The sequence below is a fragment of the Pteronotus mesoamericanus genome, unplaced genomic scaffold (genome assembly GCF_021234165.1).
Source record: "Pteronotus mesoamericanus isolate MK-2021 breed Mesoamerican mustached bat unplaced genomic scaffold, CSHL_Meso_final scaffold_232, whole genome shotgun sequence".
NCBI classification, from domain to species: domain Eukaryota; kingdom Metazoa; phylum Chordata; class Mammalia; order Chiroptera; family Mormoopidae; genus Pteronotus; species Pteronotus mesoamericanus.
This window is the reverse complement of record NW_026555311.1, coordinates 24,449,114-24,469,849: the sequence shown is the minus strand read 5'-3', so window position 1 is coordinate 24,469,849 and position 20,736 is coordinate 24,449,114. Positions and strand designations below refer to the sequence as shown.

At 35.5% G+C, this 20,736-nt stretch overlaps 1 protein-coding gene across 1 annotated transcript; it reads left to right on the top strand.

The window, feature by feature from the left end:
• Window positions 1-541: 541 nt before the first annotated feature.
• IBSP (integrin binding sialoprotein) lies at window positions 542-16,242 on the top strand. Its single transcript, XM_054591554.1, has 7 exons — window positions 542-595; window positions 687-737; window positions 834-911; window positions 1,634-1,636; window positions 4,586-4,645; window positions 14,996-15,160; window positions 15,721-16,242. The coding sequence occupies exons 1-7, from the start codon at window positions 542-544 to the stop codon at window positions 16,240-16,242; spliced, it is 933 nt and encodes a 310-aa protein (XP_054447529.1).
• The last annotated feature ends 4,494 nt before the right edge of the window (window positions 16,243-20,736 follow it).

The following is a 20,736-nucleotide window of genomic DNA, read 5'->3' as shown; positions in this document are numbered from 1 at the left end:
TAGGAAAATGGTGCCTTGTTTCCATTTTACAAGTGACCGTTTAGTTCAAAAGCTACGTAGAAGCTGGAAACGCCTATAGGATCATTGGCATAAAAGCAATCATTTAAATGTATTCAATTTTCACTTAGTTATTAATCATAAGCAAAACAAACAGGTCTCATAACCACACTACCAATTCATTTCACTTAGCTGATTCTTCTATGTCAGTGATGTTAGGAGGCCTCCTAGCCCCCGTGTCAGTCATGCTAAGCATTCGAGCCCTTTGCAGTGATGAAAGGGTCTTCTGGTGACAGATCCTAGCACAGAGGTTGAGACCAAATATGGAACTCAAGATTATTAAACAGGGGTAAAGTCAGTCTTATAGCACTTAAATAAGAGGACCGATTTTGAAACAAAAGCAGGAATTTGGTCTTAATTACTTAAAACTATAAATGGAAATAAAATTAAACACTTCATTGTCTAATATGAGTAAAAAGTTACACTTTTAGTTTTAATATTTATTAACTTTATCACTTCATTAATTCCAGAAGCAATTTCTAAAATGAAGACTGCTTTAATATTGCTCAGCATTTTGGGAATGGCCTGTGCTTTCTCAGTAAGTTCTTTATTAAAAACATATTTATTTTCATTTTTATCTTTTTATGTCAAGGAGAGGATATGTAATAATCAAATACTCTTTTAAACAGATGAAAAATTTTCACCGAAGAGCCAAATTAGAGAATTCTGAAGAAAATGGGGTAATTAATTTTAGCATACTTCTTTGACCTGACTATACTTACTCTAGATATATTTGCACATTAAACATGACTATATCATTTCTTTTGTTTATGCAGGTCTTTAAATACAGACCACGCTATTATCTTTATAAGCATGCCTACTTTTATCCTCCTCTAAAAAGATTTCCAGTTCAGGTAAGTATAAAAATTGTTATTTTTTCACCCAGTACAATCGAAGGAGAATCAAATTTAATTGTGAAACATTAAATTAAACTCTCACTTCAGCCACAAAGATCACTTACTACAAAAAGTTTTTTTTAATATAAAATAAAAATTATCCTTAGTTCTCTTTTAAAGCAGAGATACACACACAGAGAGAGTAAAATCATTTTGGGCCCATTCTAGAATGATATAATAAAAGCAAATACCTTGGCACATTCAATTCAGGTATTTTGGCTAAGTCACTGGCAAAAGTGGACTATTTTAGCAGTTGCTGACAACTAAGTCAGTGATAAGACCACTGATCATCATGCTACAGTTGATTCAATACTGTCATACAGCTGTTTCATACCCAATAATTTTTGAGTCCTTTAATTGGTAGGAAAAAATTGACTTTATAAACAGTAAAGACCATTTAAAAAGAAATTCTTGATAATCAATGGTGATTGCTGAAGGTTTTTTGAACCTTTGACCTGTGTAGATCCCTAGAGCAATAAATGTCTTTCATTGAAGCATAATTATTACATGGGCTCAAAAAATGCAGAGGAAACCGAGAAATTCATGAAGTAAACTAAAATGCTCATGAGAAAAGCAAAACATTCTTAAAATTTGAAAACAAAATGGAAAACAACTGAACACTAAAAATAAGTTTCTATTTTTATTGGCTTACCTGTGAAGAGAGCCTTGGAAAACTGGAGGGTGTGGTGTTAATTTTAAATATACAACAAACCAGGATTGCACTATTTTTACTCCTATACAGTTTGGGTTCAGGGCACCAATTATGCGCCATTTGACCCAGGACTCCTGAGACACTAAAAGCAGTCAAGATGCTGGAAACGATGCCTTAGTTCAGTGGCTTGGCACAGCCTCCTACCATAAGTTGGGCTAACCCATCTCTAATTCATACAATGATAGGAAATGATAATTTTAAAGTATTTCTAGCACCATAATAATTATGGGGAATATGTGTGGCCAAAGAAATGTGAGCACAAATGATACAAGAACTGTGGGTTTTCAGAACTGTCTTTCATTTTTTGGTTCACCTCAGGCCCATGAATAAACATTGCTCATTTGACAGTGTGCTTCATTTTCTGCCTTAAATAAAATGGAAGTGATAATAAATTTACATTTCTGACTAGCTCCTCAACTTTTCTAAAACACCAGGTACTTAAAGATAGTGCCACCGAGAAATTTTTATCAATACGTATGGGTGTGGTCCAATTAAAAATCCATAGTGAAATATTTAGGAGATAGTTTATATTTCATTGATAGACTCAAAGTCTGTGGATCTTTTAGTAGATATTTAGCATACAAATTTCCACAAGTTACATGCAGATAAGTATATCTCAATTCATTAAGAATTTATAAGTAAAATAGTTGTTTTAAAAAAGAATGCAACAAAACATCTCCTGATCTAACAGTCTCACCTAATGTTTATGATATATTCTTCTATTTTGCAAAGCTTGATTTCCAGGACTTTTTCTCTTCATGTTTGCTTATATATTTCCATAGCTCTTTATTGTTCTCTTAAGTCTGTTAAATATTTAGTGCCAAGATTGTCACACCAAAATGGATTCAGCTATATTTGCTTTGAAATTCATGTTTTATTTAAACAAATCTGTCTTTATAAATAACTATTTCTAAAATACCAACTTGTATGAAATATGTTATATTGATTGCAAAGCTATCAGCAATCTACCATAGCTCTTCTGTGTGGTTATAGCAATGGAAATATGAATAAGGTCACATCTTAAGCATTTTTAATTGAGGAAATTGCTTTTTATGATTCATATGATATTTGATTAGTGTGTGCACACTTAGAGAGTAGGAATTTTATCTCATATGTGTTTTATTGAGCTCATCTCAGCTTTCAGAGCTTGATATGGGGAAACTGTCCACATTTCCAGCTTCATCCCTTGCCGTGACCCTCGTTCTCAGTACGACGCCTAGAATGTACATTTGGGGATTGAATACATGGACAGAAAGAAGTTAGAAGGAGTCATGGTAAAAAGAATTTATGCATAGAAAAGACTTGCAGAAAATCTATGGAACTTAGTGTCAAATTGGTAATAAGGCATAAATGAAAGGAAAATAAGAAAAAGCCAAGGCATTGAGGCACTGTATGCAGTCCTTTTCCACTGTTTTTAAAAAACTGTATTTTGCTGATACACACTGTTTTAAAACTGTTCTCACTGCAGATGTTAATTGAAGAGTGATGTGGTTGGGGTTGAAAGAAAGCTAGGCATGAGAAAGCTTGAAAAATGATGAAACACTCCCACCGAGGCAAAATATGCTGTATAAATATGTCATCCTCTATCTATAATTTAACTAATAAATAAAAAGAGTTCAAATATAATATTATTCTTTATTTACTCTCTGGACTAGAGAAAGCACAGCCATTAGGATCATGGCAGTGGAAGAACGTCTACTTATTTTCTTTTCCACCCAAGGTTATTCTTGCTCAAGGGGACAAGCAGTCCCTTCCCATGGGTGGATGGTGTGGCCACATGAAGAATGAGCCCAGCAGGGATGGCCCTGAGCAGGACTGGCTCCTGACTGTTTCCTAAAATCTGATCTGTAACAAAGAGGTTCTTCTGCAGCTATATTTTCTAAAACCCATGGAGCTTAACTGAGTCATCAGAATCAAAGTTAAAGTTTGCCAACTAGAAAATGACAGAATCATAAGTTGGGTATCCATTTGTATACATGTTGCTATTAAGAGTAGTTGCAGAAAAGGAAGGAAAATTTAGTTTGACTTGAAATTGGGAGAAGGATAAAAGATCTCCTGTCTTGTCTTAAAGGCTCTGAAGGCAAAAGTTTAGATTTACATTTTCTTTTAAAAAGTAACTCATTAACTTATACCTGTAATTATATTTTTATAACAGATTCCTTGGTTCAGTTTATTCTCATTCAATATTGAGCCCTTTAGAGAGATGGCACTCTAAAATCTCTTCAATGAATATATGAATTAATTATTCTCTTGTATAATTTATAATATAGGGGGTGGGCAAAAGTAGGTTTACAGTTGTGAGTACTTGAAAGTTTATTCTTTTATTATTTATTAATTATTGTATTATTTTTATTGCAACTGTAAGTATACATTTGCCCATCCCTGTATGTATATGTGTGTGTACGTGCATATCTGTGTGTGTATGGGTATAAAGTTTAGACAGTATTTTTAGGTAAAAAATATTTAAGAAAATCACTGAATAACAACTCATTTTATAATAAGCCTAATCATTATTTTATTCATATTTTATAAAGAAAATAAAACTGTGATCTATGTGAACCAAGATTTGCCTTGAACTGGTTGAAGTCACAACCATTCTGGGCTTCAGATACCTTATCTGTAAAATAAAGAAATTGGGCCAGATAATCCTCTTGGTCTCTCAGAGTTAAGCAATTTTGTCATTCATTACTCTAGTTTTTACATATGAAGTGTTTCAAGATACTGTCTATGCTTTGGAATTAAAAATGGAGTATCTCATACATATCTTCATCATTGTAAAATGCCTTTTTCTCTCTAACCTCATTTTATACATGCCCAATCTCAATCTTTCTCATATAAGCATGATAACTATTCAAAGTAAATAAGTGTAAATCTGCACATATACTCATATGGGTATGAAGTCATGTTTATATATTTTTAGAGCAGTGACTCATCTGAAGAAAATGAAGATGGTGATAGCTCAGAAGAGGGAGAAGAAGAGGTAAGAAATTTCTGCAGGTTTTTTCATAACAAATTAGGCAGCACAAACACAAATAAGAAAATAGTTTACTGTAATAGGGAATCAGCAAATAGCCATTTCTAGCTTACCAACTGCCCACAGTGTTCTATTTTCAAAGAGTGAAATGTTATTTAAATTAGAATCAACTGAAATGCACTGAAAACACTATTGCAGTTTGGGGTTAAAGTTACCTATAAGTGGTACACAAAACCAAGTGTCTCCATTTTAAGTGGAGAAGTGTGAACTCTTATAAAAAATGAAAGGAATTACTATTTATATTTTAGAGGATAAAACATGATGGTAAAAGATAAGCACATAATAATTCTAAACTCAGTGAAATGTTTATTTTTATGACTGAACTTAAAAATACTTAATTTACTAAGTGAGTGGTATATAAAAGCTGATCTTATATCCTCTAGTCTACAGTGTTATTATGGTTCATCTACCTTTCTTAACCCACCAAAATAGGGTTCTTCTTTTTGATAGGAATTTCATATCTTTTTTTGTGTCTAAAAACAAAGTTCATGTTCTTACAGAAATTTAAATACTCAAGATGTAAAAAATATCTTCTAATATAGTACGACAAATCAGTATAGTTTATGGCTAAAATTTATCTATGTATCTTGGAAATTGTACTAACATGTTTTTAATTGACACTCTTGTTCAAGGAAACATTCTAATTAGGTACATTTTCCTGGATTGTCAATTATAGCAATCCACTGGTTTGGGAACTTTCTAAATTCAGGTATTCATAGGTGCTATTTATGAATGGACAATGACAGTCACAAATGAATCATGGCTAAATATGTCTGCTATATTGAAAACAAAACAGTGTGGGAACTTTAAAAGTGACAAATTGTTTAATATTTTAACTATAAAATTAACATTTCCAGTATAATAATTTACCTAATAGCTTAAAGAGGAAGGCCCTATCAATAATGTTAAGGCAGTACCAAGCGAAATGGCACCCACTAAATCTCACAAAATTTTGCCTATAGTTCCACATAGTAATCTTACACAAGAAGTAAGCTAAGGCAATCCATTTAACTACAGCTGTTTGGTGTACGGTGATTGTAAAGTTGCCTTGCCAGCTAGATTTCCAACATAGATTGTATTCCTTTTGGCAATGGTTCTTTACTTCTTGTGATGGTGGTTGGGGGTGAAGGAAGAAGAGGACTCCTTTAGGGCTCTGGTGAAATCACACTTAAAATTTTGCCAGCAAGCTCTGAACATTTATGGCCCATCCAGAAGTTATCTTCAAACTCCACATGATCCAGGAAACATAGAGACTATAGGTTTCATTCCTCTTTAGGAATTAAGAGTGCTGTACTCTCTTCTGTAGCCCAGAAAATATTTGGTTGTTTGGTTTCGAACCTTCAGAGGAATAAATGCTCCAAAGATCATTCATTAAAACTGATCATGAAAAGTAGATGAGTAAACCTGGGAGTCTTCAATTCTATAAGATTATACAAGAACTTTTTTCCCTATTCCTTCCCTAAAAGTTTATTGGCAGTTCACATTAAATAGAGTACCTAGGAATTGTATTCACATGAGAAGGTGCTTAGGCATACTTTCTGTTTGGTACACATACATTTTTCCACTTTTAAATTATTCAGCCTTAATAAACATAAAACCCTTATTGAAATATAATACACATAACACAATTATCCTATGTATACAGATCATTGAAATTTCAGAAATTGAACACACAAATGTAACCAGCACTTATATCAAAAAGCAGCGTATGCTTTGGGCTCCATTCCATTCATTAATCAAGTCCCATGAAGGAAAACTGCTATTTTGACTCCTAACAGATTGTTTTTACCTCTTTTTGTATATTATATGTATATATCAAATCACAAATAACAGAACATATGCTCTTCTGCATGTGGCCTGCTCCACTCTCACTTTCAGAGATTGATCCATGTTGTTCTATAGTAGTAAATTATTTATTCTCATTGTTAGTATTTCATTATGTGAATGTACCACAATGTATTATTCTTCTGTTTATGGGCATTGGGGTATTTTCCAAGTGTGGGTTACAACAAAGAGTACTGCTATGAACATTCTAGTATTCCTTCTGGTGAACATACGCATTCATTTCTGGCAGCTAATTTACCTAGAAGTAAAATTTCAAAGTCAAAATGCTATGCATAGTTTCAGCCTGAATAGATGTAACTAAGCAACTTTCCAAATGGAAATTCTCACTGTCAGTAGAAGGGTTCTAATCACTCTACATTTTCATCAACATTTTTTCTTTCTGTCATTTTAGCCATTCAACTGGGTTAATATTACTTTTTAAAGCACAAATAACTGTTAATTTTTCTATCCAATAAGATATTTGAAGCCTCATGCCCATCAACAACAGACTGACCTATTTTTCTTTTTAACTTACTGCAGCAGGACGTCCTCAAATAAAGTATCTAGAAAAACAAGGAGTTTTAGGAGAAAATGTAGGTGTCTATAAATAGGGGGTTTCCGCTACATTCATCACCCTGCCACTGATGAACTGCTCTCTATTTGATCTCATACAAGTCATTTATTCCATTGGACATCAGATTTTTCACCTGTGAAGTAAGGGTACAGGACCCAACTTGCACATTGTCCTACTCTTAGGATAGTTCCTCCTCTACCCCCAAAAGATTTAGTCTGTTGGACGAAAGCATAAACATGAAAAAAATAAATAAACAGTACAGTGTTTGTTGAATATTTGACACAATTAGCTTGGATAACATTTTGGGGTTGACTGTAGTATTCTCAAGATTTCATTGAAACAGTGGAATTTATAAATTTGCTGAAACAAACATATTTTTTAGTTATTTGTTTTAATACAAAGGCAGGCTAAATCTGGGTTTTTTTTGTTTTTCAAGTCTTAAGATATAGGATCCCTAAAGTAATCCTAGTATCACAATATTTTTAAAAATACATTAAAATGAATTCAATGTTTTGACTTAAAGTAAATTCTAAATGCATGAATTCTTGATTTTTTTTTCAGTGTTCAAAAAGATTTGTCTCCATTTTCCCATGACTACATTCCCCTGCCCCACTAAACCCCACCTCCCACCCTCAATCCTTCCCCATTTTGGCTTTGTCCATGGGTCCTTTATACATGTTCCTTGATTTGACCCCTCCCCTTCTTTTCCTCTCCTTCCCTCTCGTTACTGTTGATTTGTTTTTTCTTTCGATGTTGCTGGTTAATTTTTCTTCCTTGTTTTGTTTTGCTGACTAGGCTCCACTTACAGGTGAAATCATATGGTACTAGTGTTTCACCCCCTGGCTTATTTCACTTAGCATAATGCTCTTCAGTTCCAACCATGCTGTCAGGAAGGGTAGTAGCTCTTTCTTCTTTCTGCTGCATACTATTCCACTGTGTAAATGTACCATATTTTTTTGATCCACTCATTTATTGACGGGCACTTACTTTGCTTCCCCCACTTGGCTATTGTAAATTGGCTATTGTAAATGTTCACTGCTATGAACATTGGGGTGCATAGGTTCTTTTGAATTGGTATTTTGGGATTCTTAGGGTATAATCCCAGCAGTAGAATTGCAGGGTCAAAAGGTGGTTCCATTGTTAGTTTTTTGAGGAAATTCCAAACTGTCTTCCAGAGTGGCTACACCAGTCTGCATTCTCACCAACAGTGGACTATGGTTCCCTTTTCTCCACAGCCTCGCCAGCACTTGTTATTTGTTGATTTGTTTATGATGGCCATTATGAGCAGTGTGAAGTAGTATCTCATTGTGGTTTTAAATTGCATTTCTCTAATGTCTAGTGATGTTGAACATCTTTTTATATGTCTCTGGGCCCTGTATATGTCCTCCTTGAAGAAATGTCTGTTGACGTCCTTTTCCATTTTTTAATTGGATTTTTTGTGAGTTCTTTATATATTTTGGGGATCAAACCCTTGTTCAAGGTATCATGGGCAAATACATTTTACCATATGGTTGGTTCCCTTTTCATTTTGCTGACGTTTTCTTTAGCTGTGCAGAAGCTTCTCATTTTGATGAAGTCCCAGTTGTTTATTCTTTCCCTTTGTCCCTTGTCTAAGGAACATATCGGTGAAAATATTGCTGCATGGAATATATGAGAGTTTCCTGCCTATGTTCTCCTCTAGGACTTTTATGATATCATGGCTTATATTTAAGTCTTTTATCCATTTTGAGTTTATTTTTGTGTATGGTGTCAGTTGGTGGTTGAATTTTGATTTTTTGCATGTAGCTGTCCAGCTCTCCCAACACCATTTGTTGAAGAGGCTATTTTTACTCCTTAAGCTTCTGCTCCTTTGTCAAATATTAATTGATCATAGAGACATGGATTTGTCTATTTCTGGGCTCTCTATTCTGTTCCATTGATCTATGTGTCTGTTCTTATGCCAGTACCAGACTGTTTTGATTACAGGGGTCTTGTAATACAGTTTGATTTCAGGTATTGTGATCCCTCTTACTTTGTTCTTCTTTCACACAATTGCTTCAGCTATTTGGGGTTGTTCATGTTTCCATATAATTTTTTGAAATGTTTGTTCTATATCTGTGAAATATGTCATTGGTATTTTAATAGGGATTGTGTTAAATCTATAGATTGCTTTGGGTAGCATGGACATTTTGGTGATGTTAATTCTTCCAATCCATGAACACAGTATATGCTTCCATTTATTTGGGTCTTCCTTAATTTCTTTCTTCAGTGTTTTGTAGTTTTCTGCGTACAGGTCTTTTACCTCCTTGATTAAGTTTATTCCTAGGTACTTTATTTTTCTAGTTGCTATAGCAAATGGGATTTTTTTTCCTGATTTCTGATTCTGATATTTCATTGTTGGTGCACAAAAATGCCTTTGATTTCTGAATATTGACTTTATATCCCACTGTTTTGCTAAATCCACTTATTAGGTCAAGTAGTGTTTTGGCGGAGTCTCTGGGTTTTTCTATGTACACTATCATGTCATCTGTAAACAATGACAGTTTTACTTCCTCCTTTCCAATTTGGATGCCTTTTATTTCTTTTTCTTTTCTGATCACTGTGTTTAGGACTTCCAAGATTATGTTAAAGAAAAGTGGTGAAAACAGACAACCTTGTTTGTTCCTGATCTTAGTGGGAAAGCTTTTAGTTTTTGCCCATTGAGTATGATGTTGGCTGTATATTTTTCATATATAGCCTTTATTATGTTGAGTATGCCCCCTTTATTACCACTTTGCTGAGTGTTATCTTAAATGGGTGCTGTACCTTATCAAATGCTTTTTCTGCATCTATTGATATAATCATGTGATTTTGTCTTTCCTTTTGTTTATCTGATGTATTACTTTTATTGATTTGCAAATATTGTACTATCCTTCCATCCCTAAGATGAATCCCACTTGGTCATGGTGTATGACCTTTTTAATTTTAAGTATTGCTGGATGCAGTTTGCCAATACTTTGTTGAGGATTTTAGCATCTATGTTCATCAGCAATATTGGCCTGTAGTTTTCTTTCTTGGTTGTGTCTTCATCTGATTTTGGGATCAGGTTATGATGGCCTCATAAAAAGAGTTTGGGAGTCTTCCCTCCTCTTGGGTTTTTTTGGAATAGCCTGAGAAGGACATGGGTTAGCTCTTCCTTAAATGTTTTGTAAAATTATCTTGTGAGCTCTCCAGTCAAGGGCTTTTGTGTGCTGGGAGTTTTCTGATTGCTGCTTCAATTTCACCAGCTGTTACCAGTTGGTTCAGGCTTTCTGTTTCTTCTTCATTTAGTGTTTGAAGGTTATATTTTTCTAGAAACCTGTCCATTTCATCGAGGTTTTCAAATTTCTTGGCATATAATTGCTCGTAGTAATTTCTTACAATCCTTTGTATTTCTGTGGTATCAGTTGTTATTTCTCCTCTTTCATTTCTGATATTATTTATTTGGGTCCTCTCCCTTTTTATTTTTTGATGAGTCTGCTTAAAGGCTTTTTGATTTTATCTTTTCAAAGAATTAGCTCCTGGATCTGTTGATTCTTTGAATTGTTCTTTTAGTCTCTACATCATTCATTTCTGTTCTGGTCCTATTTACTTCCTTCTACTCATTCTGGGCTTTGTTTGTTGTTGTTTCTTCAGTTCTTGAAGCTGTAGGGTTAGGCTTTTATTTGAAATGTTTCTGTCTTTTCTGGGTAGGCCTGTGTTGCTATGAACTTCCCTCTCAGGACTGCCTTTGCTGTGTCCCATAGGTTTTGGACTGTTGTGTGTTCATTTTCATTTGTTTCCAGAAACTTTTTTATTTATTCTTTGATCTCATTTTTGACCCATTCATTGTTTAATAGCATGCTATTGAGTCTCCAAGAGTTTGAATGTTTTTGAGTTTTTTCCTCGAGGTTGATTTCTAGTTTCAAGACCTTGTGGTCCAAGAAAATATATGTTATGATTTCAATTTTCTTGAATTTATTGAGGCTCGTTCTGTGTCCTACCATGTAGTCTGACTTTAAAAAATGTTCCATGTGCATTTGAATGGAATGTGTATTTTGCTTCTTTGGGATGAAATGTTCTAGATATGTCAGTTAAGTCCATTTGATCTAATGTGTCATTTAGTTCCACAATATCCTTGTTGATGTTTTGTTTAGAAGATCTATCCATTTTTGACAGTGAGGTGTTAAAAATCCCCTACTATGAGTGCATTGCTGTTTATATCTTTCTTGAAGTCCTCCAAGATTTTCCTTATATATTTGGGTGCTCCTATGTTGGGTGCATGTATGTTTACAATGTTTATGTCTTCTTGATAGATTCTTCCTTTGACTATTATGAAGTGTCTTTCTGGGTCTCTTTTATGGCCTTTGCTTCGAAATCTATTTTGTCTGATATAGTATTGCTACCTCTGCTTTTTTTTCCTGTCCATTTGCTTGGAATATTTTTTTCCATCTCTTTACTTTCAGTCTGTGTAGGTCCTTTGTTCTGAGGTGGGTCTCTTGTAGGCAGCATAAGTGTAGGTCATGTTTTCTTATTCATTCAGCAACTTATGTCTTTTGATGGGAGCATTTAATCCATTTACATTCAAAGTTTTTATTAATACTTATTTATTTTTTCCCTTTGTACCTGTGTTCCTCTCTTTCTCACTCTTTTTATTCATCTTCTTAAAGCAGTCCCTTCAGCATATCTTGCAGTACTGGTTTGGTGGAGGTGTATTCTTTTAGCCTTCTTTTGTCTGGGAAACTCCTTATTTCACCTTCCATTTTAATTGAGAGCCCTGCTGAGTAGAGCAGTCTTGGTTGCAGGCCTTTGCTTTTCATGACTTGGAATATTTCTTGCCATTCCCTTCTGGCTTGCAGTGTTTCTCTTGAGAAGTCAGCTGCTAGACGTATTGAGACTCCCTTATATGTTACTACTTGTTTCTCCTTTGCTTCCTTTAGGATTCTCTGTTTGTCTTTGATATTTGCCATTTTAATCAGGATGTGTCTTGGAATGGGCATCGTTGGGTTCCTCTTGAATGGGACCCTCTGTGCTTCCTGGAGTTGTGTGACTGTTTCTCTCCTCCAATTAGGGAAGTTTTCCATCATTATTTTTTCAAACAGATTCTCTATCCCTTGCTCCTCTTCTTCTGCTGGCATCCCTATTATATGAATATTATTACATTTCAGGTTGCCCTACATTTCCCTCAACTCCTCTTCATTCTTTTTAGTCTTTTTTCATTTTTTTTGCTCTTTCTTGAAGCTTTCTTCTACCTTGCTCTACAGCTCATGGATTTGATCCTTTGCTTCATCTACCCTGCTTTTGATTCCCTCTACTGTGTTCTTCAATTCAGGAATTGTATTCTTCATTTCCTCTTGTCTCTTATTGATAGTTCCTATATCAGTTTTCATGCTGATATAGTTTGCAGTAAGTTCTTCATAGTTTCCCTCTAGTTTTTTGTAGTCCTCTTTGAGCTCACTGAGCTCATTAAGCTTTCTTAGAACCATTGTTTTCAACTCAGTATCTGACAGTTTACTTGCCTCTATTTCATTTAGTTCTCTTTCTGGGGATTCCTCTTTTCCCTTCTATTAGCGGGCGGGTTTTTTGGTGTTTTGTTTTTTTTCTTTTTGTCTTCCCATTATTTGTGAGACTCTTCATTTTTGCTTCATCTTCTAAAATTGATCTGTCTTGACTTCCTGACTTCGTGGTATGAATTTCTATGGTAGGACACCAATGTTTTTCTTTTTGGATCTGCCTCGGGTGATATCAGAATTTGACCCCATCTGACCTTAGGCAGACTGTTGGAGACTTCCAGGAATCTGCTGTCTGTGGTTGTCTCCTTCAATTGTTAATCTAGTCACTGTGCACTCAGCAGTCAGGCTTAGGCACCACAGATTGGGACAGAGTCCCTCTGGGTGCAGGGCTATTGTGTACTGTCAAGCTGCTGTTTTCAGGGGAGTGGTCTGCCTGAGTCATATGGCTGCTGCCATTTGGGGGATGAGTCAGCACTAGAATCCTGCCAGCTACTCTCTCAGTTCTCTCCCCAAGGCCTCCATTGCCCATCTCTCCACAAATGTCTCTAGACCACTCTGAGTCCCCTTTAGTCAGAGATCTACTATCTGTGACTGCCACTCTGTATTCAGAAGTCAGGCTTAAGCACCACTGGGCCAGGGTAGAGTCCCTCTTAGGGGTGGGGCTATTGTGTCCTCTCACTTTGATGCCACTCAGGGGCGTGGTCTGCCTGAGCAAGATGGCTGCTGCTGTTTGGGGGATGAGTCAGCACTAGGATCCTGCTGGCTATTCCTAAATTCCCTCCCCAAAGCCTCCTTCCACAGTCTCTCCTCAGGCTTCTCTAGCCCGCTCTGGCCCTTTCTTTGCTGGAGACCAGGGTAAGTGGCTTCAAATGGCTCTTTGAGTCTCCAGCCACCCATCTCTTGTAAAGAGCAACTCTGCTGCTTTTCACAGCTGGCTGTTATCTGTGTACATTTTGGATTGTGGTGCTGTAGGCTGGAGATCCCCACTTATGATTTAGACCCCGCTCTTCTCAGGGGGATCCAACTGGCTGTTTCAATATCTCTCTGGCTTTGCCACCCATGGGCACCCAGCTTACCTTCTGAAGTCTCTACCACACTCCTTACAAGTCTGGTTGCGTTAAAGATGATTCTTCTGTCTGTCCGAGGTTATAAGGCTCCTCTCTCGCTATTGTTCAACTGTTTGTTCCAGGTGATTTCTCCTCAATTTACTGTATTCCAGATTGGTCATGGGAGGAAGTCAGTGTGACTTCCATTCACTTCTCTGCCATCTTGCCCTCCTTGAATCCCTGACTTTCAGTATTAGCTGTAAATAACCTTGTGAAATTACCCCTATTAACAAACAATTGTCTAGGAACATCGAGTATAGGAAAAAGATTAATGTTAAAAGATTGTGATAAGCATTATTTGAGGAGCAGTAATTATTAAAAACATATTCATACAATAGCATAATACATTGTTAGGAATTTCTTTGAGTGTTTAATTTCTTCACTGCTCAGAAAAATTGTGTGTCAAATTCATGACTTTTTTTGAATCCTGCATGTGGCACACAACTGGCTTACATATTGGTAGGTGGATTTTGAATTAAATATATCTTTTTTTCTTTTAATAAACATGAAATGAAATAAGATATAATCATTTCTTTTGGAGTAATTAAGACATGTTATCAATTTGTTTGAAAGGAGTTGGTTTATTAAAAACACCCCCTTTAAAAAATGTATCATAGGTATAGTGTGGACAATTTATATAAATTCTGATCATCACAAAAGACTTCCTTATTCATTTCAAAGGGCTCAGCTTTTTGAGTTGGAAAGATATAACTTCATCACTTATTATGAGACCTTAAGCAAGTTATTTAGCTTTTCTGAGCTTAATTTCTTTTTTTAAAGTAAGAGCAATAATCCTACCTTATACGGCTGTTCTAAAGAATAAAAAAAATAGGTAGAAAGTTCTCAGCTTATTTGCCAGAAAATATAAGAATTAATGTACTACCATAGTGCAGTAGTTATGACTTTTTAATTTTAATTATTTAAATTAACCTATTATATTCAACTTCAGTAGAATGAAACTTAAATTAATTAAAAAGACTTTAATTGATAGACTTTAAGAGCCTAAGCCCAATATGATGTGATACCACATAGTAAGATATGCTGAAATTATTACACAAATATTTTTGAATTAATTAAATAGAAAGTATAAATATATAAAACGCACTATAGTGAGGTAAATAGGATGTGATAACTTTGAATTGAGTTCTTAGAAGTTGAAATGGCATAAGAGAAAGCAGAATTATCAACAGTGGGTGATGAACTGGCAGAGATACAAAGTTTTTTTCCAACAGTGGTTCATGACTACCAACAAATATTATCTTCTGACTAAAATCACTTTTATTGCTTTGGACACTTCTACCAGGAGACTTCAAATGAAGAAGAAAACAATGAAGAGTCAAATGAAAATGAAGATGAAGAATCCGAGGCTGAGAACTCCACCCTCTCTGCTACGACACCTGGCTATGGAGGGGAGACCACACTGGGAACGGGAAATGCAGGTCTAGCTGCGATCCAACTTCCCAAGGAGGTAATAGTTCCTCCAAAATGTTGAACTGGATTTTGTTCCTCTACTAAAGTCTAAGGTTACCCTGACACTATATACACAGTATTCTGTATTGTCTTTCTAACCCACTGAAAAAGCAAGAGCAGATACAGTTTTTCTGTTTACAAATAAGGGAAGACCTTTTCCCAGGCAAGTTGTCTTCTCATGTTATCTCAGTGACTTTTACAATATAATAGAAGATTAAGGACAAACATCTTAGCAGTGGGTAAAAAGTTTTGAGAGGTGCCATTACATTTCAGGGAATAGGATTCCAAGACAGAGGAAATGAGTAGCAAATCTCTACAAAGCATCTCTCACAGAGCCTTATTTATAAGCTACATTTTTTGCTATCAAAACCCAATGACAAAGGTACCAATTCTGAATTTTTAAAGGCTCCACCAATTCTTTTGTATACTAAATTGGCTTCAGTTCAGAATTACATCTAGAACAAAGCTGTCAGTACAGTCTGTGTTGGATGAAGTGATGGCCTTAAGTTTTACAATTTTCATGCCTAGATTTGGATTCTTTCAAATTTTTCCTTACAGGCTGGAGATATAGGAAAGAAGGCTACAAAGAAAGAAGAAAGTGATGAAGAAGAAGAGGAAGAGGAAGAAAATGAAAATGAAGAAAATGAAGCGGAAGTGGATGAAAATGGGCAAGGCATAAATGGAACCAGCACCAACAGCACAGAGGCTGATAATGGCAATGGCAGCAGTGGTGGAGACAATGGCGAAGAAGAAGGGGAAGAAGAAAGTGTCCCTGATGCCAATGCAGAAGGAACCACAGTGGCTGGAGAGCAGGACAATGTCAGGTTTGAACCTACAACTCCACCACCAGAGGTCTATGGGACCACCCCCCCACCTGTGAGGGAAACCACCACCACTGAATATGAGGGGGAGTATGAACAAACAGGCACCAATGAATATGACAATGGGTATGAAGTCTATGAAAATGAGAATGGGGAACCTCGAGGGGACAATTACCGAGCCTATGAGGATGAGTACAGCTACTATAAAGGGCGAAGCTATGATAGCTATGATGGTCAAAATTACTACTACCACCAGTGAAGGCCCAGCCTGGGATGAATTCATTCACTCTGGTGTTTTATGTGGTCACAGTTTTCAAAGTTCAACTCAGGAAGGTGCAATATAACACATGTGCATGTTACAATGTGGAATGGTGCTACTGTTCCAAAGTGATTTTCTGTAATTGCTTCTACAAGTAATGGGCTGCATGTTGCTTTTCCCTGATATGCTATTGGCAGGTTATTATAAATCAGGGTCATTTGTCAAGTGATAAACCAATCCATGAGAGAGAATTTGATTGAATATTTTGAAGCTGTATAAATAGTATTTTTAATGTGTTTGCTCTATTACTGCTAAAACTTTTTTTGTGCAAGAATGCTTCTAAGAAAAAATTCATTGAAATTAATGACACTGTATACCATAAATGTGTAGTTCTTTAATCATGCTACTTATCCAACACTGTATAGTTTAATTATCATCCTCATGTATTTTTATGTGACCTGTATGCATATTCTATCTAAGGGTTTTATCACAAATAAAAATGCAATCCTTCAAATGCATATATGAAGAAAAATGAGAAATTCAGAGTGGGAAAGATGTGAGAGCAGTAGGGGAACAATTCAGCTAATGGATAAAAGCTTATTTCCACCCTGACTGGTGTGTTTCAGTGGGTTGGGTATTGTCCTATAAACTGAAAGGTCGTCGGTTCCATTCCTGGTCAGGGTACATGCCTGGATTGTGGGCCAAGGTCCCCAGATGAGGGTGTGTGAGAGGCAACCAATCAATGTTTCTCTCCCTCTTTCGTTACCCCTCTCTCTAAAATAAATAAATAAAATCTTTTTTTAAAAAAGGCTTATTTCCACTATGGTTTAAAGTTCAGATTTATCTTGTACATAAATCAACGTATCTAAGATTTTGACATGCTTGTGTGTGGGTTCAGCCATATACATTAGGGGGAATAAATGACTTTTATTAGAGTTGCCAGATTTAACAAATAAAAATATAAGATGACTTCTACAATTTGAATTGCAAATAATAAATAATTTTTAATATAAGTATGTTCCATGCAATATTTGGCCTTTGTGAAATAGTTGGACCATACTTATACTAAATGATTATATGAAATTAAAATTAAATTGAAAGTTCTGTGTTATATCTGGCAACTCTACTCTGACTTAATTTGGTTTTAGTTGGAGTAGGTAGTGAGATAAGGTAGAAAACTCTTACACACACACACAAAGAGAGAGCTGATATGCAAACCCTTAACTGCAATTCATACTTTAACCCTAAAAACAAATTTCAGTTGAGAATTGTGAAGCAAAGCATATAGTGGGAAGAAGCAAGAAGGCAGAAATTTTTCATCCTTTTATTTATTCATGTATAAGATGTATTGAGCATCTACTATGGAGCAGGGCAATTTTTAGATATTGAACATGTGAAAAAAAAAACCCTGTCCTCAAAATGATTTTAGTTTGATAACAAACAACTGTAAAGCATTATGTGCATTAATTCAGAACCTCCTCACTTTCTATTTTGAAACATATCAAGCCCTCAGAAAAGTTGAAGGCTAGTACATGAGCACTCTTATTTTATACCTTTCACCTACATCTACTAAGGGTTTACATTTTCCCATATTTGTTTATTTCTCTCTATTTCTGTGTTCCTGTCTTCATATATGTGTATATACTTCATTGCTAAGTGATTAGAATGATTGCAGACATCATGACATTATGACTCTTTCCTCCTAAATAATTCAGAATTTAGTGTAAAAACAAGGAATTTCCCTACATAGCTACATGCTGTTATCTTAAGAAATTTAACAGAGATGTGATGTTTTCTAACATACATTCCATATTCAAATTCTCCCAATTATTACAAAATTTTCCTTTATTATTAATTAATTTAATTCTTACAAAATTCTATCAGGTATGAAGAGGTTATCTGTGACGTTTTTTTATTTATTAATACCCAAAAGTTATTCATTTTTATATAGCAAAATTGGTTCATCTTTTCCTTCATGGTTTCTTCCTTTGCTTTTGACTCATGTAATGTGGGTAGCCATTATATCCTATCTTGGGGGTTCAAGCTAGTTCACTTCCATCCTTGAGTGCAGAATGATAACTGTCCTACATCATTGTTCCAAGTATGTAGGAGTCCCCTCTGGACTAGTGGAGTTTGTTAGGAGAACTGTGGCAAAGCATCTCTTGCAGTAAACAATGTGAGTCAAAAGAGGGAAGATTCATGGCCTCGCCCAGACACCAGCATGAGTAGGAAGTCAGATGGTGAGGCCTGTAGACAGTTAACTTTACCCAGAACCCAGATTAAAGAAACATGAAGTTCTTAGAGGAAGACAAAGGGGCGGGCTGGTGAGGGCTACAGTTTGACATGGCAATGCCTCCAACAATGCCTCTTACAGTAGTTTTCTCAGTCATACATGCAAAACTGTCTGCATAGAAGCCCCCCTCTTTGAATATTTTTCCTACTTAGGATCACATATTAGAGTTCTAGCTTCCATCTGCCATCCTAGCTAGTAGCTAGTCTTGCTGGTCTCTTGCTCCAAATTCCCTTTGACTTTCTCCACCAAATCTCTGTTTTCTGTATTCCTCCATTGATGGCCTATCTGGAAACAATATGACAAGAATTCAAATTATTAGAAATTATTAGAAAAGGAAGAAAAACAGTTTTTCTTCCTCCAAGATACTGTCTCCCCTGAGAAGGAATCAAAGGATTCTTTTTTAAATGGATAAAAGATTAAAAATGAGATAAGCTATGCTCATATTTAAGGGAAATGAAGTTGGCTATTTATATTCTCTTACTCATAGAAAATTATTTTGCCATTGTTCACATGTAGAAAGCAGTTTGTAGGTATGGAAGATCTCCTAAATGCCTGTTAATATCTGTTCTTTCTTCTCTCTATAAGTAATACAGCTTTGGTTTATTGGCTGGGTCTGTGGCTATAGAACAAATTTGTATTTCTTCCACTTCCCTTGGAACTATATGTAGCCATATGATTTAAGCTCTGGCTATGTGTACATTTGATGTGTACAATTCCTTGGTTGTCTCCTTAAAAAGAAGTATTATTCTCTTTTTCCCCAGTCTCTCTCTCCTACTAGCAGGAATCCAACCATGGTGGTGTGCTGTCTATGGCAGTGTAAATGAAGCAACAGTTTATGAATGGCAAGGTGACAAGAAATAAAAAGTCAGGCTCCAAGGAACACCACATAACCAGCTCTGGACACCCACACCCTAGGAATAAACTTCTATTTTCTTTAAGCCTCTATGACTGTAGGTCTTTGTTACTTATATGCAAATAAATCCTAGTTCCATAGTTCTCAAAGTATAGTCATAATAGCAGCAGCAGCAGCATCTGAGAACTTGTTAGAAGTACAAATTCTGGATGCCACCCACACCCTACTGACTCAGAAATTCTGGAGATAGAGAGGTGACCCCAATGCAACTTATCGTTTGAGAACCACTGTTTTCATGAATGAAAATAATCAATACCTTTTCCAGCTGGTAGCCTGGTGAGGGGATGCATATTTAATCTACTGGAAACCCTGAGTAACCCTCACCCTTTCCGATTTAGTACTGTGACTTAAATTCTATACCTTGCTCCTGTCATAGCTGACCCTGTTAATCTCCTGCCACCTTTCCTTCTCATAACAAAATTTAAGCCATGAAAAGCTAAGTCTTTGGCTTTCAAAATGATTGCTTCTATTGAGGGTTCCAAGTGCCTATTTCAGAGCTCAGAAAACCAAATGTTGACTTTCTTTCCATTTGGATTCCTCTTATTAAAATAAGACAAAACAAGACAAAACAAAACCCAACCCATCTCTAGGCAAAGTGAATCACTTTGAATGATGAGGAGAAGAAATAATGAAAATGAGAAAAAAGCAGAAAAATATAAATAAACTCTTTTGGAAAGGATAATCTAACATTAAGAAATATGAATTCCACCAAAAAAAAGAATAAATATTAATTGAAAGGAAACCATGAAGCAATCACTGGGACCTTCTGTTTACTCAAATGCAAATATTTGTAAATATTTTCTGCTCTAAGATATTGAAAATACTCAATGGGTTAGACACTCATTAACTTGGTTTATTGGTCTAAGAATAGAGTTCCCATGCAAATTGCATTGTATCTTATTCTGTTTTTTTTCAGGATGTTTTCCCCCTTATATTTCACTGACATCCAAGGTCAAGAAGATAAGATCTCCATCAATGTGTACAGAACCTGTCTTATCTCTTTTTAAAACACAAATTCAATCTTCACTATTTTAGTCAGGGGTCATTGAACTTTCTCTGGAAAACAGAAGTCAGCAAACGTTTTCTGTAAAGGATCAGATAGTAAATATTTTTGGCTTTGCAGGTCATATGGTTTCTGTCACAACTACTCAGATATGTCAGTGTAACAAAAGCAGCCATAGACAATATGTTAAAAATGGGCTTGGCCGTGTTCCAATAAAACTTTATTTGCAAAAACAGGTGATGGGCCAGATTTGGCCCAAAGGCCATAATTTGCTGACTCTTGATT